Genomic DNA, 25853 nt, shown 5'->3' with positions numbered 1-25853 from the left:
AGGGAAACATTAAAGATGGGTTGTGTGCAGGTTATACTTGAGTGCTTATCGAACCATTCAGGCTACTGATTTTGGGAGGTGGGGGTGGGGGAATAAGAAGAGAAACGTGTGCGGATCTACTTTATTATTTTTCTTGGGGCAAAAAATGTGTATCCTTGGCAATATATATTCAGAAAATTGCTATTGCATCTGTACTGCTAAGGAACAAGTATGTCTTCCTACCTACTAGAAGAACATTAAAAAGCAACTAGGATTGATTCTCTCCTTTGTATCTCCAACACCCTCCACCCCAAATCAGAGACTTTAAGTAGGAAATGTGTAGACGTGTTGTGTTTCCTTCCTTGTATAGGACTCATTAAGTGATAGGCATTGTTCTTAGCACTTTAAAAATATTAAGGCATTTTGTACTCACAGATAACCCTATAACATATGCACTAGTATCTCACAAATGAGAAAGCAGAGACAGAGAATCCAAGCAACTTGTTCAAGGTCACCCACAGGCAGAGCTCAAATTTGAACCCAGGTACTGTTATCTGTGGGCTGCCCTGGTGATTCAGGTGGCAGAGAATCTCCCCGCAATGCAGTGTACTGGAATTCTATCCCTGGGTCAGGAAGGTCCCCTGGAGGAGGGCATGGCACCTCACTCCATTATTCTTGCCTGGAGAATCCCAAGAACAGAGGAGCTTGGCGGGCTACAATCCATGGGCTCACAAAGAGTCAATCACAACTGAAGCAACTCAGCCTGCCCACACTGTTATCTGAAGACCATGCATTTAATTCCTGTGCTATAAGTATTGTACAGATTTTGGCATGTTCTACATGAGAAGATTGGTCAAGAATTGCAGTTTCCTAATTCCTTGTGCATCTTTTGAGAGAGAAAATGAAAGAAGTCTCATGGTAGTGCCAGGATGCCCCAGGCTCCCAAGTAGACTTTTTTTGTGTGTTTCAGTTTGTTAGTCTGTAAAATGAGGTTATAATCTCACTTTGTTAGTCCATAAAATGAGCAGTGATACCAACTTTCACTTACACAGTGTTGGTTGGAGAATTGCCAGAAATATGGCAGAGGGAAGCTCTGATATGTGGTATCGCTGCTGCCACCTCTGCTTGTCTCCTGTCACTGCTCCCTCCACTCCTGGGCTTCGGGTACCCTGGGCGTATGTGTGAGGGGTGTGGGAGACGGGAACCAGAGTGGCGGAGAGAGAAAGTGGGAAAGTATTTATTACACTAAGCACCTTCCCACTGCCTTAGGAGTTGTGCAGTCACTCCTGCCTCGGCTCGCGATGTTTGTCTCCCAGATACCCTTCTGGTTTGTTTCCTCTCTTCCTCTACGTCTTGCATCACATATCATCTTCTCATAAAGGACCTCACTGGCAAGCCTGTTTAAAATGTCAGTACCCTGCCAGGACTCTGCGCCCTTCTTTTTTACTTCCCAACACTACTCACCTTTCAACATGCTATGTGAATTGCCTCCCCAGCCTAGAGCATGAGCTCTTTTAGGGCAGTGTATTGATTTACTTCTCTCTATCCTCAACATGTTAATCGTCTTACCTCATAGCTGTGACTCAAGAAATACTTGTTGAATGAGTGAAAGATGTTAATCTGGTACCTCTTTGTCAGTTGCTTCTGGTTAGTTGCTATATTATTTAAGCAAACAGTTATTTCTGGTTATACAGGTAGAGAAGGTCATGGTCACCCACCTCTCTGGTTACAGGTCTGTAGGAAGGAATTTGGGCATCAGTTGTCAGGGAAATGAAGCAGAGAGGTGGATGACTTATTCAAAGGGTCCAACAACTTAATGGACAAGCTTTTTACCTTGTCTTTGGAAAGCCAAAGAAGTGTTTTCCCCTTCTTTTGATAAGCCTGTGAATTCAAGTCAGTGGCGTTTTTTACTTTCATTTATCCCTTTACAGAAAGAATTTTTGCTTTTGTGTTTGCCCAAATCAGCATGCATGCCACTTTACCTTATGACAGAATGACACAGAAAAGGCAGAATGGCCAATAATTAGATGTAAATTTTATGCTTGTCATTTTAAAAGGTTATGAATCCCCTCTTTTATTAAGTTTTCTATAGAGAATACTTTAGGACAAAATACCCTTTCTCTACATCAATATGTTGGTAATTCCCCCAAAGAACTACTTTATAATTTGAAAGAATTAGTAACAAGTACAGCATATGATGAATACACTTATCCTTTCTGTTCTCGACTAAAAGGAAATAGGCTTTCACTTATTTTCTCCTAAACCAAAGTTTCAAGACTTAAATATTGACAAAATAGATTCCTTCCTTCCCTAAGGGATGACTCTGTCATTTTTCTCCACTATATTTCTAGGTAAAAGCAGACTAATCCTGCTGTTATCTGAACAATAAACTGGAGGGAGCCTATGGTACTATGAAAAAATTCCACTGATAATCAACAAATCAAGATTCTGGTTAGAACTCCATCACTGAGTATCTGTGTGACCACTGAACCTCTGAAAACCTTTGTTTCCTAGCCTCAAAAATAGAGTTGGATTAAAAATATGAAACCACTCACATGTAATGACCCCATTCTGATTTGACATATCAACATCTCCTTTGTTACTTGTTGCGGGTTAATATGTAGAGGGCAGTTCTACTTTATATATGGTGCTACTGAGCACTGGCTTCTAAGAGGAGGAAACCAATGAACCCCTGTTTTGCAACCTCTAAGAAGGGTGGTTATCTCCAGGCATCTCTCTCTCCATCACCAAGTGAGGAGGAGGGTAAGACCTATCAGTAGGGTTGTTGTAGGGTAAGTGAGACAAGGCCCACTAAGTATTTTTACTTTGCAACAGAGCCTGGCCTCATTATGTATTCAGTAATGGAGACTCATTTTCATTATTCTGTGTGTCTCTAAAGAGGAGGCAGAGATATGACCTTTTGAGAAAGGGAAGGTAAAAGTTGACTTATGATTTCATAAGCATCTTTTTTTTTTACCAAAACTCAGCTCATCTCTGCCTAACTTGATTGTGGTTGTATTTATCCTTCTGTAGTAGGACTTCCAGAGAAGGCAGTGGCACCCCACTCCAGGACTCTTGCCTGGAAAATCCCAGGGACGGAGGAGCCTGGTGGGCTGCAGTCCATGGGGTTGCGTAGAGTCGGACGCGACTGAGTGACTTCACTTTCACTTTTCACTTCAGGCATTGGAGAAGGAAATGGCAACCCACTCCAGTGTTCTTGCCTGGAGAATCCCAGGGACGGCGGAGCCTGGTGGGCTGCCGTCTGTGGGGTCACACAGAGTCGGACACGACTGAAGTGACTTAGCAGCAGCAGCAGGACTTCTGGATTCAGTCAGTGAGGGAGGTACAACATAAGTCTAATTTGGGTTTCCTTACCAACTTTCTATTAAAATACCAATGTCCCATTGAGAAGACTCATGCCTGGACCCCACTCCCTGCCATGAACTTAATCTTAATTTTTTTCTTCTTCTCAGCTTCATCAGGAACACCATGACAGCCTTGTTTCCTAAGCAACAATATGAAAAATAACTAAAGTACCTACACACCAGAAAGAGAAGCATACGAAATTCAAATTTAGTAGATCTTTCCTGTTAGAAATAGGTTGTTCCAGTTTTGCTTGAACAGTTCTCAGATTACTCCCTTTCACACTCCCTGGTATATACCTCTATATAATGACACATTCACTATGTGCCAAATTAAAAACCTGAAACATTTAAGGAAAGACAGACATGGGGTACTTCAGCTGCCAAAGAGACAGGTGCAAAGGTTCATGAATATTCCTTGAAAAGCTGCGGTGCATGTAACATGAAAGTGCTGCTTGTGGGCGTTCCGTGTTCAAGCAATTTAATGTCAGGGAAGGTGGTGGGGAACTTGGGGTGTCATTGAGGCGATAATAACACCAGCAGTTCACCCCAGAAGGGCTTAAAGCAGATGGTCTCTAAGAAAGTGTGAAATTATGGCTGAGTGCAGCAAAGACAACCTCAACTTTTTGGCCATATATTTTTCGGTTTTGGTTTTGGTTTTTTTCATTGAGAAGGAATGTGTTAGCTGCGGGACGCTTAGAACTAGGGAAAGTGCGTTGTTTCTCCCAGCCACACAGAGGCTTGGACAGACCTGGATGACAGTAGTCTTAAGACATGATGAGGAAAGCATCAGGGGCCAAAACAGGTCTGATATAATCATTGACACCTCCCATTGCACACAAGGATTTATTCCCATTCGCTTGTAGGATGGGAGATACTCTACTCACCCAGGACATACAGGAGAGGTAGTTCCCGCATGTGGCCTGAGAATCACACACCTCATCAGTTGTGGCAGCCACCTGGGGATGGGAGCAGCCTCCCGTCACTGCTGGCGTTCCCTCAGTTTTTCTTTTTCAAATGGTGACTCAGGACTGTAGATGTTGTACACGTGAATAATCTAAGATGCATGGCTCAAATGCGTATACCTGTGCCCCACGTCCAGATCTATTCAGTCAGAATTTGGGGAGAAGAATGTCGTTCTGTATTCATTTTTAACTGGCAGTATCTTTCTACACGCAAAGAATACATGAAAGCACATTAGGAGTATTACCACTGTTTTAGGTTAATTACCTTTTCAAAAGGTCACCGGTAAAGTATATGAATTCTAGCTGGAAACGTAGAGCTTAGGAGATGATTACCATACAGCTGTGTGTGTGTGTGTGTGTGTGTGTGTGTGTGTGTATTTCCAATTAGAAATAGTGTCCTGTGATGGTGAAAGACATGGGAAAAACAAAATTTGATACCATTTGCTGTTGTTCAGTTGCCCAGTCATGCCCGACTCTTTGTGACCCCATGGATTGCAGGACACCAGGCCTCTGTGCCCCTCACCATCTGCCGAAGTTTGCCCAAGTTCATGTCCATTGCATCGGTGATGCCATCCAGTCATCTCATCCTCTGAACCCCTCTGCTCCTTCTGCCCTCTATCTTTCCCTGCATGAAGGTCTTTTCTTCTGAGTCAGCTGTTCGCATTCGGTGACCAAACTATTAGAGCTTCAGCTTTGGCATCAGTCCTTCCAGTGAGTATTCAGGGTTGATTTCCTTTAAGACTGACTGGTTTGATCTCCTTCCTTTCCAAGGGACTCTCAGGAGTCTTCTCCAACACCACAGTTTGAAGGCATCAGTTTTTTGGTGCTCTGCCTTCTTTACGGTCCAGCTCTCACAACCACACGGGATCACTGGGAAGACCATAGCCTTGATCATATGGACCTTTGTTGGCAGAATGATGTCTCTACTTTTCAATACACTGTGTAGGTTTGTCATAATTTTCCTGCCAAGCTACTATACGTATCCAGAAATCAGAAAAGGCACAGTTTGAAGGAGGAGACCTCTAGGGAGCAGTTGATCGTAAGAGTGACCAGGTGAAGGCTGAGGCATAAAAATGAACATTAGGTTCACAGAGAGAATATTTTGTCTATCACATTGTTGAAGGGCCTATTTGTGTGCATTTTTAGATACACGTGCATGTAGAGAATTGTCGAAAGAAAATAGAAGAGAAAGAAGACCAATGACAAGAATTAAACCACTGAATAAATTGATATGTACTGTCTATGAATACAGTTTCGATTAGGAGTCATTTAGCTGCAGGTGATAAAATTCAGCTCAGATTGGCTTAAATAAAGGCAGTCATTTGCTCACATACCTGAGCATCTTAGGGATAAGCCTTGCTTTGGAGAGAAGTGGCTTCAAAGCTCAAAGGATATCATTGAAGCTCTATCCTTTGATTTTGTTTTAGCATCATTGATTTCTTTACGCTTTCTATGTGGGAGCCTTTGGAAGTTCCAGGCATCTTCCCACCAAGCAATTCAAGGCTATAGAGGTATTTTTGCCCTAGGGATATCTGAGATATTTAGAGCTATTTAGCCAAAATCTATCAGTTATATTCATATGTAACTGATATGTAAATAGTGATATATTTGAACATTAAGAGTTAGCTATAGTGGAGCACAGAGGTTTTTAGGACAAAAACTATCTGTGATAATGTAATAGGGGAGACATCTTATATTACCTTTCCCAAAATCCAAAGAATTTTACAACACAAAGAGTGGGCCCTACTGTACCACGAATTTTAGTTAATAGCACCATGACTTTGAGCCAGTATCCATTGGCTTATTTGTTATAACACATGTGCCACATAGAGCAAGATGTTAATAGTAGAAACTGTGAGCCGGGGAGAAAGGATATATGAAAACTTCATGTACTTGCCTTTTTTGTTTTGGACTATAATTGGTTACCAACATTGTGTTGGTTTCTGCTATATAACAAAATGAATCAGCTGTGAGCTCAGTCACTCAGTCATGGCTAACTCTTTGTGATCCCATGGACTGTAGCCTACTAGACTCCTCTGTCCATGGAATTTTCCAGGCAAGAATACTGGAGTGGGTTGCCATTTCCTTCTCTAGAATCAGCTACATATACACATATATCCCCTTCTTGAGCCTCCCTTCTACCCACCCCTCCCATCCCACACATCTAGATCATCACAAAGCACCGAGCTGAGTGCCAGCGCAATGTTTCTGTAATGCTAAACTTATTTTAGAAAATAGTCTATTAATTATGGAGAAGGGAATGGCAACCCACTCCAGTATTCTTGCCTGGAAAATTCCATGGACGGAGGAGCCTGGTGGGCTACAGTCCATGGGGTTTCAAAGAGTTGAACAAGACTGAGCAACTTCACTTTCAGACTCCATGAGAGATGGTCAGTTCTCTTATCATTTGGAATGGTCAGTGCATCTCTATCCTGTTTAAACATGAGTAGTTAATTAATAGGGGGCGTCCCCCCATGGCTCAGAGGTAAAGAATCTGCCTGCAGTGCAGGAGATGCAGGAGCCAAAGGTTCAAACCCGAGGTTGGGAAGATCCCCTGGAGGAGAGCATCCCACCCCAGGATTCTTACCTGGAGAATCCCATGGACAGAGGAGCCTGGCAGGCTATAGTCCACAGGGTCACAAAGAGTCTGACATGACAGCATCTGAGCACAACACAGCATAACATAGCACAGTAAATTATTAAGAGAGATTATTTTCTGAAGACAAAAGGAAGAGAAACGTCTCCTTTCCCTTCATCATAAAAGATAACTTGAACCTCTGTAGACCTGTCCGTGCCCACTCCCACCCCCACCCCAACTTTTAAAACTTGGGGCTTTGGTGAAAGCCTCGAAGCAAGGTCCAGTGATCACAGTTCTTAGAAATGTGACCTTGGAGGAGTCACTCCTTAAACCTCACTTTTCTCAGCTGATAGTGGAGACAGGTCTGCAATCACATAGTATTCTCTTGGAGACCCCTGACCCAGCAACCTGATCAATGATGACCCTAGGCCTCTGTTTAAAATTTTTTCTTAATCTGTTTTCTTTTTAGTCACTGACAGTATACTGTATTTCTGTGTTGATTTCTTTAAAACAGAAGTTAAACCCTGGAGATGCCACATTCCCATCTCTGGAATAAGGCCTAAATTTGACAAGAGCCAGTTTAATGATTGAATTATTATTAGTCCACTGATAGCCATATTTAGAGGAATGAAAGAGGCTGGGATAAATTCAAGGAATGTCAGTACGTATGGCTGGAAATTCTCTTAGGCTCCAAAATCACTGAGGATATGGTGACTGTAGCCATGAAATTAAAATATGCTTGCTCCTTAGAAGAAAAGCTATGACAAACCTAGACAGCATATTAGAAAGCAGAGACATCATGTCACTGGCAAATGTCAAAGCTATGGTTTTTCCAATATAGTTTTTCAACCCTCAGGATGTGAGAGTTGAACTACAAAGTTACCAAAGAACTGATGCTTTCAAATTGTGGTGTTGGAGAAGACTCTTGAGAGTCCCATAGGCTGCAAGGAGATCATACCAGTCCATCCTAAAGGAAATCAGCCCTGAATATTCATTGGAAGGACTGATGCTGAAGCTGAAGCTCCAATACTTTGGCCACCTGATGTAAAGAGCCTGACTCATTGGAAAACACCCTGATGCTGGGAAAGACTGAGGACAAGAGAAGGGGGCAACAGAGGATGAGATGGTTGGATGGCATCACCAACTCGATGAAGATGAGTTTGAGCAAACTCTGGGAGACAGTGAAGGACAAGGAAGTCTGGTGTGCTGAAGTTCATGAGGTTGCAAAGAGTTGGACAGGACTTAGTGACCAAACAACAGCAATGGTCGGAAGAGGAATAAATCTTGGAATGGACAAGTGCAAGTTTGGCTAGAGAGTTGGGAGGTGTCCCTGGCTTCAGTCCATAACTTCCTGTGACCTCTCGTTATTGCCTGACTCATTTTCATCCTGGTGGGGAGGCCCCAACCCAGGAGAGCTTTAGCTCCTAGTGACCTGATATCTGAAGCTGGGCATCCTGGCTGCGCCTTTCCAGGCTCAAAAGCCCAAGAAATCCTCATCCTGATTAGATAGAGGCCATCCACTTGCAAAGAAGCAGCAACAAGGAGCTCACGATACTAAATGACTGTAAATCAGTACCTGCTGGCCTCAGCCTGGCTGTAAAGTCCTCTGCTGACTACTTTTGTAGGAAAAGAGCGAGTCCAGAAAGCAACCAAGTGTTTGTCTTTGTGTTGTGTTTATCCTTCATCAAGGATGACGTGGGCCATTTGTGGGGTCAGGATTCGAATACTTGTCTGGAGATGCTGGGCCAGTGAAGGTGGCGTGGATCCTCAGTGGAAGGGGGAGGGGTGCCAAGGAACCAAAGGAAGGTGGAGAAACAAGATGATGCTGTCCTGAAATGCAGCCAAGAGAAACTGTGTAGGTGGGAAAAGCAGGCCAACAATGGAACATTTTCATAAAATGTGATGACATTAAAAAAAATAGTTTATTAATTAAAAATACAGAGTTAACTTTGCTTCTCTAATTATTGTCTGTCTGTCCTTCTGGAACAAACCCTCCTTGAGGGTAGGATGGTGTCTTCTTTACACACTATATGTCCTCTACATGTAACCTTGAAAGTGACATATAGTATAGGCCCACGAATGCTAATCAGCAACTGTTTGGGTCAAAAATGTTTGATAATTAAGAATCCTTCTGATTTTAGAAAAGAAATGTGGTCCACATAACATGCCCAGTATTATATAACATCTCCAGCTGAACCTGGGTCAGCATTCCATAACTGAACACATTTGAATTCTGTAGCAAAAAATATGAATATTCATGCTAAGTTATATATAGCCTCTCATAAGTTCAGGTCAATTTTGCCTCCAGTTGAGTTACAGAATATTTGCATTTGTTGAAAAGTTATTTTTCTTTTCATACCTGGGGCTTGACATCACAGTCACCCAATTAGTTTTTTTTTTTAATTGAAGTATAGTTGATTTACAATGCTGTGCCAATCTCTGCTATACATGTACAGCAAAGTGACTCAGTTTGACACACATATGCATTCTTTTCTTAATATTCTTCTCTGTTGTGGTTTATCCCAGGAGATTGGATATACGTCCCTCTGCTGTAGAATAGCACCTTGTTGCTTATCCATTCTAAGCATCTAGGAACCCCAAATTCCCAGGTTTTTTGTTTGTTTGTTTGTTTGTTTGTTTTAAGGAGTAGTGAATCCATTGTTCCTGTAATGGGTTAGAATGTGAGGTTAGGGTCAGAGTAGGATGTGTTGATTCCTACAAATCCTTCCTCCAGCAACGTGGAATTTTTCTAATCAGAGGCCACTGTATCTCTTCACACTTGCCCACCTCCCCATCATTTCTTTTTTTTTTTCCTCCCCATCATTTCTAAACTCTGGCATGATGTACGGTTAGGTCCTTGTTATGTCTGACATGATATGTGGTAGCAGCAGCATTATTTTGTTAACCAAAGAACAAAGAAAAAGCAGGAGAGTTTACGTCTTGTTCAGATTTTCTTTTGCTTTCTGCTTTCAAACATATACCTTCTGTCAATAGACTTCTCTGCTTCCTGCTGTTTAAAAATGCTGATTTGAGGGGTTTAAAATAAGGAAGATGAAAGCAACGACAAATGAAAGAAGCGTCTTATCCTTTAAGCTGGAATTTCTGTCTCCTCTGATATCTGTTTTGCTTCGCCTCCGTTCAACTGAACCACCAAATAGAACCAAATGGATTAACTATTCAATAAAAATGCTGTGTGGCAGCTGATTTCACACACAGGCCCTTGTGTGGGGCCTTTGAACGTCCCCCACTATTTATTTAATAAAGACGAACAACACTAAATTGTATTTGTAATGATAGCTTGACAGCTGTCCCATCATCGTTTCTACAATCAGTGATTCAATTTTAAAGGAATTCTCACACTCAGGAAAATCACTGTTACAATATTTCACTTGTTTCTGAATTTCCTTAGGTTACTGCCCATACGTTTTGTGAGTAATTTGGACCCACAGACATGCTGCTGAACTTAGAGTTTTAGCCATAATGATTTTCTGTGATCACTAGAAAGGCTGGATGGAGGAGATGGCGCACAGCCAACCAAACACAGTGGGCCCTGTGTGTTCCCATGTGGAACAGTTGGTTCTCCCCACTGGGCTTCCACCTTGAAAAAGAGAAACGGAACCATGATTCTAGAGCATGCCCAACAAACCAGCTTAGCAGGACTACTTGTTCCTTGTCCCCAGTGTCATGGCTTTGATTTGCTCTGCAATCCAGTAAGACAGTGTGTTCCCCTTGATTACTTACACACACACACACAGACACACACACACACACACACAGAGACACACGCAGAGCATTTACTCTCTGGATTGGTCAAGGGCTCTGCAGAAAGCAGCGTAAAAGACAACACAGCAAAGCCACTGTGGTTTGCATCAGGATGCTTCTGAGCATGCATAATGCAACCATCTACGTGTCCTCCAGATGTGACCCAGATAAAACTCACTTCTAAGCCCATGGGCTCGTGTTCTGAGCTCATATTCAAGCCCTCATGTTCTCCGTTAGGTCTCCTAGAGTTTGCTTCCCCAGTTGAGATTGTTGCCAGTGAAATGTGTCTGCCCAAGACCAGGTGTTTAATCAGATAGCCAGTTTGGTGTCAGAGGAAGACCGACTGTATATCATGGTCCTGGATTCTTGGCTTCTGTGAGGGTACTTTCTACCTGCCCTGAGGATGAAGAGCCTAAACAACCCTTGGGGTAACACCTGAGAATGCCACAGCAATTACAAGGAGCAATGAATCCGGTATTTTTAGTTGTGAGGATGAAGTCATAGTACTGCTTGTTTGTCCTTTCCCAGCAGAGTTGTGTCACTGAGTTTGCAAAAGGTGAAAAATATTTCAGCGAAAGAAAAGCACATTGACCAAAGGGCTATGCTTGCAAAACAGAACCTTTCACCCCACCCCACATGGTTGCTACAGAGTGATCTAGTGCATGGAACAAAACTCTGCAGGGTTGTTTTTCCTCATTGGTGTCCTTAATTGGTCTCGGGCTGAAAGTCATCTGTGCTCAATTCATAATTGAAGGTACTAGTTTTCCAGCTGCGGAAGGCACAGTAATGAACAGAGGGTGCTGAGCTCTGATAATAAAAATCCAGTAGGTCTGACAGGGGCTCAAAAGTCTGTCTTTTATCAAGTAACCCCAGGTAAGATGATACTGATACATGAGGTTACTAGGCCACGCTTTGAGGAATCATTATTTTAAAGCTAGCTTGACTTTTTTTTTTTTTTACTAAGTCATCTTCTATGAAATATTTACCCTGAATTCCTCCCTGCTGTCTGGTATGGCTAATCCCCTTAGTGCCTTTCCGCCCCATCTCAGTTACCTGTTAGTACTGTTCACAGGTGCCCTATAAAAATATCTATATTTAGCATCAGTGGATTTTTCTAAGCTCCCCTTGCTTGCTTCTTTATGCATGTTATCTTGTGCTGACCTTTCACTTGGAATCGAATTTGCTTTACTCTGACTCCCAGGGACCTGATACTCAGGCCTCTGTCTTGCTTCCTGGCATCTACCATCATTCTTGTCAGTCTCAGAAAACTTCAGACTGTTCCCATCCATTCCAGGTTCTTAGCCCAGTCTGGCTCCTGGTAGCCTGAAAGAGTAACATCCTTCTTCAAAGAGAGAATTTTAAGGACATCTGCGGACTTTGGGGACAGGAATGGGTCGAATTAATTCAAAGAATAAATAAAGTAAATGACATCTAGCTATTACTTTATCTGCAGCTTTGAGATATCAGTAATTTTACTCACATCTAATGGTAGACTGTTGTTTTATTACTTTTTTTTTTTTTTAATGTATGTATGTGAAAGTCGCTCAGTCATGTCCAAGTCTTTGCAACCCCATGGTCTGTAGCCTGCTAGGCTCCTCTATCCACAGGATTTCCCAGGCAAGAATACTGGAGTGGGTTGCCATTCCTGTCTCCAGGGGATCTTCCAGACCCAGGGATCAAACCCAGGTCACCTGTACTCCAGGCACAGATTCTTTACTATCTGAGCTACCCTTAGAATATCATTTTATTTTTAGGTGAATATCATTTTTGTTTCCATTACAGATATAGTGCAGTTTTAGTCTGTGATCTGGAAAAATACATTTAATATTAAATAATCTCTTCTAATTTAAATTCTATGACTCTGCATCTCTTTCAGTAGTCTAAAACTTTGAAGAGTAACCCTGGCACTACATTTTATTTCTGGGATGCTTGCAAGGAGGTTACAGGAAGAACCTGACTTACAAACATTGGTTTTTGTCTACCCCCAAAAAATGAATTCTAAAAAGAAAAGAATAAAATGCAAAAAGGAGTTTGAGAATCACTGGCAGTGTTTTTTAGTAACTTTTAAATCTTTAATGAGCAAAAAGGGAGAAAGATTAGGAGTTGCCTGATCTTGAACCTAAATAAGTTTCTGGTCATGAAATCTCTGGTGATTCAGATGGTGAAGAATCTGCCTTCAATGCAGGAGACCCAGGTTCTATCCCTGGATTGGGAAGATCCCCTGAAGGAGGAAATGGCAACCCACTCCAATATTCTTGCCTGGAGAATCCTGATGGACAGAGGAACCTGGTGGGCCACAGTCCATGGGGTCACAGAGTCAGACATGACTGAGCGGCTAACCCTTTCAACTTTCTTGAAGTCTTTACTGAAAATCCAGACATTCTACTCTTTTTGTTGGGACATGAAAGGAGGGTTTCTTTAACATAGATCTTCTCTCTTTTGTGTAAAAATATCCCATTTATTCTGAAACTGGTGCAGGACAGTTTCTGTGGAATAGATCTTGGGATCATGGGTGGTGTGCTAGAAGTAACCTAGTGACCAGTTAGCAATTAGTTGCCAAGGAGGGGAGAACCCAGAAAATCAGGATGTACAGCTATCAGCATTTGCACTAAAATCCCCAAGCTAATTGAGATTAGCAATCTGGAAACTTTGAAGTTATATCTGAGCTTCTGGCCACCTGTCTGCTTCCCCTGTCCTCCTTTTTAACCTTGATTTTTGAGAATTCCTGGAAGCATGAAAGATCATTGCCTTCTGCTCCTCTGAGAGATCCCCCAAAACAGTGTCAGCCCATTTCTCTAACTTCTCTAAGGCAGAAGAGCACCAGTATAACTTTTCACCTATTTGTAATCCCAAAATGAAAACGTCATTCCCAGTAGGCTGTTATTTAAATAAGATGAGATTCATTACATATAAAGCCATGAAATGAAAAGGCACTGGCTGCTTGGAAGGAAAGCTATGACAAAACCAGGCAGCATATTCAAAAGCAGGGATATCACTTTGCCGACAAAGGCCCATATAGTCAAAGCTATGATTTATCCAGTAGTCATGTACAAATGTTAGAGTTGGACCATTAAAGAAGGCTGAGAACTGAGGAACTGATGGTTTCAAATTGTGGTGCTGAAGAATACTCTCAAGAGTCCTTTGGACAGCAAGGAGATCAAACCAGTCAATCCTAAAGGGAATCAGTCCTAAATATTCATTAGAAGGACTGATGCTGAAGCTGAAGCTCCAATTCTTTGGCCACCTGATGTGAAGAGCCTGACTCATTGAAAGCAACACTGGTACTGGGAAATAGTGAGGGCAGGAGGAGAAGGGGGAGACAGATTATGAGATGGTTGGACGGCATCACCAACTCAATGGACTTGAATTTTAGCAAACTCAGGGAGATAGTGAAGGACAGGGAAGCCTGGTGTGCTGCAGTCCGTGGGGTCACAAAGAGTCAGACACAACTTAGTGACTGAACAACAACAACGATGGCAAGAATGCTGTGTGTATTTTTGTGGATAAGGTTTTACTACAGGGTGGTGGATTGGTGGGTCTCCCCAAGGAAGCCTCCTCTTTGTCAATGTGGTGCAGCCCTGGCTGTTCCCACAGTTACCTTCTCGAGTTCAACAGTGAGTGTTCTCAGGAGGGGTTCTTTTATACAGCTTTAGTCCCCGACTTTGACAGATCCATCATTTTCTTTGTGTGGGTCCATTTTAGAGTTTTCTGTTCTTGGCTGCTTACCTCACAACCGTTAGTCATGTGCTAAAATTCCCTCTCTAAGGATTTTCACGCAAGGTTTGGTTGGTTAGATTTTGCTCAAAAGAGAAAGTCTAGAGGTGAGTGTAAAGCCAGTGTTGGTTGATGTTCTGCTCTTATGAAATGGAGATCTAGGATCAGAAGGGTCTGAATTAGTAGTTCTCAGATTTTAATGTACAAAAGAATCCCTTGGAAAACTAAGCTAAAAGATTCATAGATGCTGGATTTTTCAGGTGTAGTCAGTAAGTCTGGACTGGGGTTTTAAAAAAATAAGCATGCCATGATTACAATACAGGTGGTCCAAAGTCTAACATTGAGGTGTATGGGCTTATTAATCTTTTCCTCAATTGTTTTCTGAGTTGCTCCTTTCCCTTGCTAGGCTGAAGATCATGGCCATTCAACTGCTTATTTGGAACAACTTACTGTGATAAATGAAAGGGTGAAATTGTCAGGTTTGAAATGGTGAATTCAAAGTCTTTTGGTGAATGCAGAGTCTTTTATATAATCCTTCAAGCCACTTGAAAGTCACTTTGTGACTACAACACACAGAACAAGCTTAGTGGTGCCTTGCTCCGTGTTTCATCTGAGAATGTCATTCTCAGGTCATTTAATCCAGGCACCTCAATGTTTGGGGAAAATAAGACAACTCTTTAACTTATTTTCTCCTCAAAGTACTAGTAACCCTGATTTTAAAACTATTAAAGTTAGAATATCTATTTTCTATACCTGGATTGCAACTTTCTAAAATCTCCCCCTCCATCTTTGTGAAACCAAATAGTTCATGCCTAAGGCAGTGGATCTCTTTAGATAAGAACTGAAATGCCAATCCCTTTATGCTAATGTTAATTTCTAGGCACTGAACTTGGTTAACCAAGAGAAAATAAAAACTTTAGATGAAATGTGTTATTTATAGTGAATGCAAAGCATCATTATTATCAATTCTTATTACAAAATACACAGAAAAAATATCCTTTTTGTTATTTAAATATGGCATGGATACATTGAGAAATAGTACAGATGTTAATCCACAGCCTCTCAGCTGCATCCTGGATAATCATTATTATGTTTTATTCTTATTTGGAATTACTAGTAATAGACTGTATTTCTATATGAAATTCAAATCAGGGAACACCAATGAATTGAGATGATTGATATTATATATAGATAGATATACACATAATTTTGGAATTGGGGCGACGATAGAAATATATCCTTCTCTTAGAAAATAATCTACCCAACTTGCTGCTGTGTTAGTGATCTTCATTAGTAATGTTTGTCACTTAACTAGATACACTAAGAATTCATATAATTCTTTGAGACTGAATTGAGCCAACCCTTGACCAGTGTCTAAATTTGTTTTGAAAATAACTACGTCATTGTTGAAAATCTGAAATGTAAATATGTAGATTTTGAAATATCTGACTTTTAACCATGAGTGTTTAGAAAGATACATGTTTGCTTACTTTTATTCCATGCTTTTGTTATGTGTTCTTTGAAAAATTATATTTTCACTGTTTGAATCTCTCATTAGCATGAGGTTTTCTACATGGACAAAGGAGAGAGGATGGTGGTGGTGATATAATTCATGGCATCTTTGAATGTGGATGTCATGTGCATCTGCATTTATGGAAAGATATTCATGACTTCTTCCTCTTCCGAACTGGTGTAGAAGCACTGACTGAGTCCAGTGCTATTATTTTATAGATGAGAAGATTGAAGCAGGTGATCCTCCTGCTTGAAGATTGAACTAGGTGATCCTCCATAGTTCATGGAGTTAGCTGACAAAAGGCATTGAATCTCGGTTCCTAGTCTTTCTGAATCCATATTCTGCTTGTTCTCTCAACAAGGTCAGAGGCTGTCCCTATCCCTCTAAAATAAAATACCATTCAGTTTGCTTTTCTTGAGTCCTTAATTTTTCTTCTACCCTAACCTCAACATGTGAAGTTTTAAAGCCTGGATTAAAAGCCTTAAAAGAAATCACCTTATCATATTTCACCTTGATCCCCAAATCTGCTTTCTTCTTTTTCCTCAGTCCTGGTTCACCTGAATGAATTCAGTCTCATCCTATCACCTATCAACAGAAGGCTGGTTATTAAGGTTTTCCAGGACCACAGTTGTAGTTCACATCCATCCAAATAATCACATATAAGGGGAAAGCGGATTGCGAGCTACAGGGTGCTATTCAGTATCACTTTACATCATAGCCACTGGCCTTTCTGTCTCAAAATTTGTTAAGCAGTGCCTAAATCGGCCGGCTGAACATTAAAAAGTGAAAAATACTTCAAATAGAACGGTTCTTTTGGAACATGTTTGATGTTTAAGCTAGTGTAGTTGGTACCACAAAACAAGCAGAAATGGATAAGATACAGCCATGCTGTCCAGGAGCTTACAGCCCAAAGAAGGGGAAAGAAAGATCCAAATGCATGTAATAGACAAAGATGTGTCCACCAAGAGATAATTTATAAATCATGTGGTTAGAGGAAGACCTGAGGGTCTAGAAAAGCCTTCTAGGAAAAAAAAAATGAGATTGTAAAGAATGAAAGCCACTTTCCTGGTATGGGTAGTGTTGCTGAAACCCTGTTTATCAGTGCAGAATAGGAACATAGAGACTAAGTACACTGTTGCTTCTCATTATTAATATATCTACAAAATTATTGTTTGCTTTCAACTATGATATCCCCTTAACAGAGCAGAGATGTTTTAACTTTGTGACAGTAGACAGGCTTTCAGGGTGGACAGAAGCACAAAAGTCAGGTAGGAGGCACAAAATATGAGTTTTAATGTTTTGCCAGGCCAAAGCGGCCGCAACAGGCTAATGCCTTCAAAATTGTGTGACCCTCCCCGCCCACCGGAGGGGTAGTGAGGAGTTTCATAGTGTTCAAGCAACAGGGTATGATCAACTCATGGACAATCCTGGAACTGGTTGGCATCGAGGTGAAGTTCCAGACTTCATCAACTTTCTGATCTGATCCCGTCTAGGGTCTTGTTTTTGTAGTTTTCATCTAGGAGGAGTCTGCTTCTTGTAAAAACAACTTGGAATGAGTGTCCAGTCTTTATCTATATCTTTAAGGAAACTGGAAGTTCAGTGACTTTGTTGTGTAGCAGCTGTATAATCTGGATTGTTACCAGTTCCCCAGACCAACAGCTGTTCTCTTTCTATATCTTCATGTTTCTCAATCATTAACTGTTGAGTCATGTATGTGCATGCATGCTAAGTAACTTCAGTTGTGTCTGATTCTTTATTACCCTATGGATTTTAAATGGCCAGGCTCCTCTGTCCATGGGATTTCCCAGGCAAGAATACTGGAGTGGGTTGCCATACCCTGCTTCAGGGGATCTTCCTGACCTAGGAATCAAGCCCATGTCTGTTGCATCTCCCTCACTGGCAGGCAGAGGTGGTACAGGTGAATAAACAACTTGCCTTTCAAAGCAGCAAATGCAAGAGATGTGGGTTTGGTCCCTGGATTGGGAAGATCCCCTGGAAAAGGGAATGGCAACCCACTCCAGTGTTCTTGCCTGGGAAATCCCATGGACAGAGGAGCCTGGTGGGCTACAGTCCCTGGGCATGACTGAACATGGATGCACACAGGCTCTTACTTCAAAAGATGAGGACACAAGGCCTTGTGCAAGGTTTCAGTGATGAGGTGTGTTTTGACCAATATTTATTTAGGTGTTTGCTTTAGAAGTTTATGCACACTACATTGTTGCTTCAAATCTTGTTTGTTGATTATTCCTTTCTTCGAACTTTGCAGCTCTATGACAATAAGTTTTGTGCATCTTGCTTCTGTTATGGAGAATTTGGAAATTCATACCTCATTTGTATTAATATACTCAAGCCTCCTTGAAGTTGAAATAGACTAATCTGACTGTAACTGAACTTGTGTACTGAGTCAGTTCCCGCTGTGTGATATGTACACAAGTACCCCCATATATTGGTTCATAACAGGTTAAAAAAAAAACTATTCATTTACCAAGCATAATTTGAGCACCATGATTCTAGGTTATTGTTTATTTACCTACGTATGCAATTTCTAAAAGTTTTATACATATTTTAGCAGTATACTGATGCTTCTCATTATTAATGTATTTACAAAATCACTATTGCTTACTTCCAACTGTTATCCCATTACAGAGGAGAAACATTTTAACTTTGTGACATTAGACAGCCTTCCAGGATGAGAGCCGCACAAAAGCATGTAGGAGGCACAAAATGTGAGCAAAATCAGAGGCTGGACTAAGGTCAGATAGAACAGTAAGAAGTGGAGAAGAGAAAAGGGAATGCCAAGCTGTTCTGGTTCTCGAATTTGTGGGAAAAATAAGTCATCAGTATGAAATATGAGAGTTCATATTACTGCTTCATAATTCACAAAGATTACTCTTCAATAGGAAATGTCATCCAGAGGCTGGACTGAATCTGTTGTGTATTACTATTTTTTGTTTGTTTACCTCTTTTATTTTTATTTTGTTGTTATTTCCTGTAATTTTCCCTATCAGGAATATGTTCATTTCAGGACATTTTCTTTTCTCATTTCAGATGACTACACACTGCATGGTCCAATTTTCATTCAAGAACCAAGTCATGTAATGTTCCCTTTAGACTCTGAGGAGAAAAAAGTGAAGCTCACTTGTGAAGTTAAAGGGAATCCGAAACCTCACATCAGGTTTGTTGACTTAAAAACATGTGTTTCCATGCATATACTTTCTATTAGTAAAACCAGCAAATACTTATGGAGTGCTAATTACATAGAGAGCTTTTAGACAGACATCGTTGGATATCCTGAGATGCTAAAGAGACGCTCATGTTCATGAACAGTTTAGTACCCAACTTTGTTTCTGTCAATACTAGAAATTAAATATCCTGATTGACCATTTCACTGAAAGCCTTAGCATCACTTAACATATTTTTTTAAAACACCTTTTAAAAATGCATCAATAAACTGTCAGGAAAGTAAGGAATGTTTAGTAATTGATTTGGAACCCAAAGAAGCAAACTGAACACTAAAATCATTTTTCATCTTAATGGACTATGTGAATTGCAGCTTTGGATTTTATAGTTTCACAGGGGACTAGGGTCACAAGACAAGGCCCAGCCTCAACCAGCTGGAGAATCTAACATGAGAAAACCTTCCAGAATACACTTGGAATTCAAGGGATATAATCATACGGTGAATGTAAAAGATGTAGCCTTGCCACCCAAAGGACTGAAAAGCAAAAAGTAATCACCTATTTCAAACCTTGGTGCTGCATGATTTTAGTAACAGATGAAGCACAGCTGAAAAGAGAATTAGTAAAGTGCAAGACATATCTGAAGAAATTGTCTAGAAGCAGCAGATAAAGAGGAGCAAAATGTGACAGAGAAGAGATTAAGTGAAAACATTCACGTATCAAAATTCCATAAGGAATGGAAAAAAAATGAGGCAGAAGCATTATTTAAGAAGAAAACTAAGAATTTTCCAAAGCTAATTAAACATTCAAATCTACAGATTTAGTAAACCTAATGAATTTCAAGCAGTGCAAACAAAAATAAAGCCCTATATAGAGTTATCATGGTGAAACAGAAAAACACTTAACTTGAAGATATGATCGTAAATGTAGGCCACAGTTGTAATACAGCTAACTTTCAAAGAGATGACAGTTAAACCAGCAGCTGACTTCTCAATAGCAACAAAAAATGTAAAAGAGAAGACAGAATCTTCAATATGCTGAGAGAAATTAACTATAAAATTTTTATATAACAGAAATACTTTTTATAAAGTAGGACAAAGTAAATGAATTTTTAGGTAGACAGAAACTGAAGTTTGACTCCAGCAGACCCTGCCTAAAGAAAATTCTGAAAGATATACTTTAAACAGAATGAAAATAATCCCAGGTAGACTGCCTTTAGCTATAAGAGTGAATGATAAGTAAAGCAAATGGTAAAGGTTAGTATTTTCCACATAAAAACCAATTGCACTAAACAACAAAAATAGTAAAAGCATACTATCTTGTGAAGATTAAAAGAGAAAATTTAAAAGTCATGACAATATTAGAAATAAATTGAAAAGATATATACTACACAGTGGAATCTGTACGGTTATAAAAATGAGCTAAAGTTGGATCCTACCTCACAGCATACACAAGGGTCAATTCCCAGTGAAGAGAAGACCAACATGCGAAATTTGCAAAATGTTTCAAAGGAAATAGGCATGCATATTTAAGACTTTAGAGGGAAGAAAAAAAATTCAGTTATAACCAAAAAGAACAAATGATAGAAGAAAATATTTAACTTCACTAATGTTAAAAATTGCTATTCAGTAGAATATACTGGGATGAGTAAAATTATAAGCTTCCAACTGGGAGAAGATATTTGTGATACTTATTATTTATAAAGTCTAAACTATTTAAAGAATTCCTAAAAATCAAAAGATAACAGACATGTAACCTAATTAAAACGTTACCAAAAGACTTGATCAGGTACTTCCTAGAAAAGGCTATTAAATATCCATTAAACACACAATAAGATTACCATTAGTAAATGTGCCCTGTGTGTGCTTAGTCAGTCATGTCCAACTCTTTGCGGCCCCGTGGACTGTAGCCTGCCAGGCTTCTTGTCCATGGGGATTCTCCAAGCAAGAATACTGGAGTGAGTTACCCTCCTCCAGGGATCACACCCAGGTCTCCTGCATTGCATGTGGATTCTTTACCCTTTACCCACCAGGGAATAAATAGCCCCATTAGTAAACAGAAATGTATAAATTAAAACTAAAATGATAGACTCTTTCAAACTCATCAGTTTGACAGAAATTTGCAAGAACAAATTTAGCATAAGTAACATACTGAATATAACTTGGCGTGTTCACACAAGGTAACCCAATGAAGTAGTGAAAATGAATGAACTAGAACTACAACACTATCATAGGAACATAACATTGAGTCAACAAAGCAAGTCACAGAAGAATACAGAGTATAATCCTGTATTTATTAAGTTCCAAAGCAGGTAAGATAGAGTAGTTGTTTAAGGATACTAGCATACATGATAAAATCATAAAGAAAATCAAAAGAATGAAATGGCAAAATTCGAAATTATCATGAACCACTGAGAGGGAAATGATTGGAATGAAAATGGCAATAGGAGACTTCAAAAGTAATAATATTCTTTGTCTTAGAGGTCTTTCTAAATATCTTATAAATATAATTTTGTCTCTGTTCACATTTAATGATAAAAACCTTAAGCTAATAATCAATATATGTGGTAGTATGTGAAAACCACAAGAATATATGGCATGTGTATCACAGTTTAGGGGAAGAAGAGATTGGAATCATCCAAGAGTTATAGAAGAAGTAGAATTTGAACTGAGGTAGATAGTTTTCAAATTGGAAGGATGGTGGCATTAACAGAGTAGAAATTATTTTACAATTTAGTTTGTGTGCCAATTCATTTATTCATCAAACAGCATTATTCATTGGACCACTCCACTGATTTTTCAGACTGGAGTCTAGTCCATGGAGTTGACTCAGGGATGACCCTGGCTGAATTATGTTGGGTTTCCAAACAAGATTCCTTCACAGTAGTTCTGCTTTGAACTAGGGTGTATATTAGGATTTTAAAAAATACATCCTTTAGGAAAGGTGTTTAAACCACCATATTAAGCAGCTGCAATGTTCCAGTATCATGCTAGGTTTGAAGAATTCAAAGCTGAATAAACTACATGTTCAAGCAGTATACTTTGGTGGTGAGTGCCTAGGGAAGGAAGTACAAGGTTAAGTGTGAGAAAAGGATGTCCAGGTTCTAGGGTATCATGAGGGAAGAAGGTCTGCTTCAGGGTAGAGAGGGAGGATAGCAATAAAAGTTTCCCAGAAAAGGAGATACTTAACTGAATTTAGGGCAAATGACCTTTTGTCATAGGGATGGAAAAAGGAAGTATATTCTAGAAAGAAAAAAAAGCCCTCTCCAATAGTCCATATAATTAGGATAAACATGTATTTTATCATCCTAACCAGGACACTTACGAGAGCGAAAGGCTATTGTTAATAATTATCTAGGACAATAAGTGTATACCCAGAACTTCCCTGGACAAATCAGGATATGTAGTTATTCTCCCTATATGAAGCTAAATTCAAAGCTATATCAAATAGTTTTTTAATGCTTTATGTAGTAAAAATAAATAAATAAATAACTGCAAGAGGGAAAGGTTCCTACACACATAAATGATGATGTAATGGCCCCCAGTTTTTTAGTACATCGCCAAGTGTAAGTTCAAATGTGAGCAGTAAATGAAAACAAAATTTGCAGCAGAATTTGGCAAGTTGATGCTTTACTTCTCCCCACACTGTGACCTTTAATTAACACTGCCTTTGTAACATTGTGCTTCTAGATATTAGGGCTTGCTTTGTTATTTAAAACAATCAGAGGAACAGAAATCTATTATGTTTTTAAAGATTGCTGGGAAACACTGAGAAGAAAAGTTTTAATTACATGCACTAGGAATTGGTTACAGTGTACTTTCTTTTCCTCTATTATACTTCTGGCAGTTTCTCATGAAATAATAGCTCATTGGTACCTAGGAGCTAAAAAACTCCCTTTTGTGGAAGGGAAGAGCAAGAGACAGAATGGCGAGATCAGATATTTTCAACATCTTTCTGGCTGAACTTTATCTGGGTTCAGGCTGACTTTGAGGGGGAGAAGTTCATAGGAGAAATTCAAGGTGATTTCTCCATGGGGGTCTTCGCCATTAGGTTCTTCCCTCAAGCACCTAGATTGACCTCTCTTCTTTGTGTTTACTCCGTGAACAGAGCCTTGTCTTTTCACTGTTTCCTGCCCCTCAGTTTTGAAAGGGTTGACTCAGACCCAGAAAAACTTAAGAAGTTTTGACTTGTGCACACTTGCCTTGTATTAAAGTTCCCCGAGGACACGTGACATTACGTATGGCTCTCAGCCTCCCTTTCCCGTCGGAAAGGATGGTCAAGTACTTGATGGAAGTACTTTTACTGTGAAGTTAGTATTCAGCTTGGTTTGCAGACTACAGATTCCAAGTCAGAAAGATCCTTCCCCTTCTTAGCTGCCAATTTGAAATAGTGAACAAAGAAAAAGGGATGTTTTGCTACAATACATCCCATAGGTAGCTTCCCACTAAGGTCTGAAAAATGATACCTTCCAGAGCTTCACAGTGTTTGGGTGTGCACAGCCCCCACCCCCCCACCCCACCCCCGAAGAGGATGGCATTGTGTTTCCCCAAGTGATGCAGAAATCAGCTTATGAGACTCACCCATTTGCCCTGGCCCTTGGGAAAAATCTCTGTGTGCCAAATGAGCATACCTCTCTATGGCCAGTTCTTAAAGGACTTCTCAAACACTGAAAATAAATTGTGAATTTTTCAAGACTGTTTCAGTATGGAATAGGATAAGGAATTCAATGCACTCCACATTCAATTGGAATGAACAGTGACTGCATTGCAATAAAACTTGGTATAGGGCTTTGTAAAGGAGACTCAGCTGCATTTCACAGCAAGTGCTTTATTTTCTAAATAATGCATTGTACGTAAAAGCGGGTAATAAAGTAGATTAATGGACTTTCTACAGAACATTTCAGTTGAGATGACAAGTGTAGACAGACCCGCAGAGGTGTTCTCATTATCCCTACAAAGACTTTTCTAAAAAGACTCACGTGGTCTCATTCCTGAGTTCCATACTCTGCTTGTGGCTCACATTATATTGCAATTTCCTCTTTGAGTTTTTAGATTTGTCATATTAAATTGCTCAACTATCATTTGAAGTGAGAGTTATGATAGAGATGTGACCAGCTGACTCAAAAAATATCTAGGGCAGGCAGTCAGCTCTGGAGATTCATGAGCATATATACCTGCTAGGATATAACCTGGCTGTTCTCTTTTTATTGCTTATTACTTTCTTGTCTGTGTCAGAACACAGAATTACTGTCAAGCTTAAGAACAGTTTCAATTTCTAATACCCATCTTCTTATAAACAAACGCATAGAGTTATGTCCCATTTCCCGATCAGGTCCACCTTCCCCACCCCTCATGTTTCTATATTTTCGCTTTTCAAAGACACAGACATGAGCAAACATACACCACTATGCTGTGGTAGGCTAGGATGCTTCATACGTTGTGTGTGCACACAGCTAAAATATCCAGCCAAGAAGTAAAATATTTAGTGAAATACCACAATTATTGATTGAGAACATTGAGTGTCAAGTTCTAAATGACTGACAGGAGAATACAGAAGTGATACAGGCAAACTATCTAAAGTGAAGGCAGAATGCCCACCTAAACAAGTAAGGAGAATTCTGTAGGAGGTTGGGGGGAGCTGTGATTTATCTTGATGAAGGATATTGAGGAAGACTTCATTAGAAAAAGTGTGGTTTAAGATTGCAGTGTGAGAGACATGTTGGTGGAAAAAAAGCACTCACCCTAATGTTTTTTGTTGAATACCAGTATCCAAAATCTGAAAGTAACTGACCTTTCATTTTTTTCATTTAAATCCTTTTACACTATGCATGCCAGCCCTAGTGCCCCAGAATGTTATAAGAGGGTGCACAATGAAGATGTATATATATGCACACATTTAAATACTGTATTTTTTATTTGTTTGTTTGAAGGAAATAAAATGACTGTTTCTCACTCTTTAGTCCTGTTATTGTTTCTGATCAATTTTCTTTGTGCTCTAGTCTTGCTTTATTTTTGGTCCCCTAGTATGAATGCTCCTAGGAAACTATTGATGATAATTCAGATACTGACTATGCTGTTTTCATTACCTGATTTGGGTTTAACCAAAAAGTCCATTCGGGCTCTTCTGTAAGCTGTTATGGAAAAACCCAAATGAACTTTTGGTCAAGCCAATATTTTATGTAGGATAGTGGGGAAGGAAGAGGAAAAAAAACAGGATAGTCATTGTATTATATTACTTTGAAAGTTTGTACATATTAAAACAACTTACTGAAAGGCCCTTTGGTTAAAATAAGCTCTCTCTGGAATGTTATTGGCTGTTTAGAAAAAAAGAAAGGAAAAGAAAAGTAGATTTTGTTACTAAAGTTTTGCTGTTTAAATGTGTGAGTCCCACTAAAACTAATTTATTGGGCCAGACCGTGTACTCATATTCAGATGATCTGAGTAAACAAACAGGAAAACAGCAAAACCCTCTTTGTGTCTGTTACCTAATGGCCTGATCTGCAGTTCACTGGGCTGGTTGATTGATGTTTGAGTGCCGGTAGCTAAGGAGATCTTCAAAGTGATCCATGGTTAAGGCTAGTTTGGTTCCTAAGACAGCTCTAGATCAATAGAATTCCTCTACTTTGTAGTCAACCATTTCAGTCATATTAAGGACCAAGTCAAAGCAAATCTGCTGCAATTTCATCAAATACTCAGCCAACTACCCGAAAGTGGGGTATTCTGTTATCTCTATAGACCTATTAAAGAATGACTGAAAACCAGAAAAAAGAACTTTTACTGAGGAGTGCTATTTGAAGATGCT

General features: G+C 39.8%; 1 protein-coding gene across 13 annotated transcripts in view; it reads left to right on the top strand.

Moving 5' to 3' along the window:
• Window positions 1–25853, top strand: part of CNTN4 (contactin 4) — a 971999-nt gene that overhangs the window by 602777 nt on the left and 343369 nt on the right. For all 13 annotated transcript variants that reach the window (XM_070455652.1, XM_070455651.1, XM_070455646.1 and 10 more), the window contains one exon: window positions 18922–19048. In XM_070455652.1, coding sequence (XP_070311753.1) covers window positions 18922–19048 — 127 coding nt within the window. The remainder of the gene's footprint in view (window positions 1–18921; window positions 19049–25853) is intronic.

Source organism: Odocoileus virginianus, chromosome 26 (assembly GCF_023699985.2).
Source record: "Odocoileus virginianus isolate 20LAN1187 ecotype Illinois chromosome 26, Ovbor_1.2, whole genome shotgun sequence".
Taxonomy (NCBI): domain Eukaryota; kingdom Metazoa; phylum Chordata; class Mammalia; order Artiodactyla; family Cervidae; genus Odocoileus; species Odocoileus virginianus.
The sequence above is the reverse complement of the archived record's forward strand: the minus strand, read 5'-3'. Positions and strand labels throughout refer to the sequence as shown.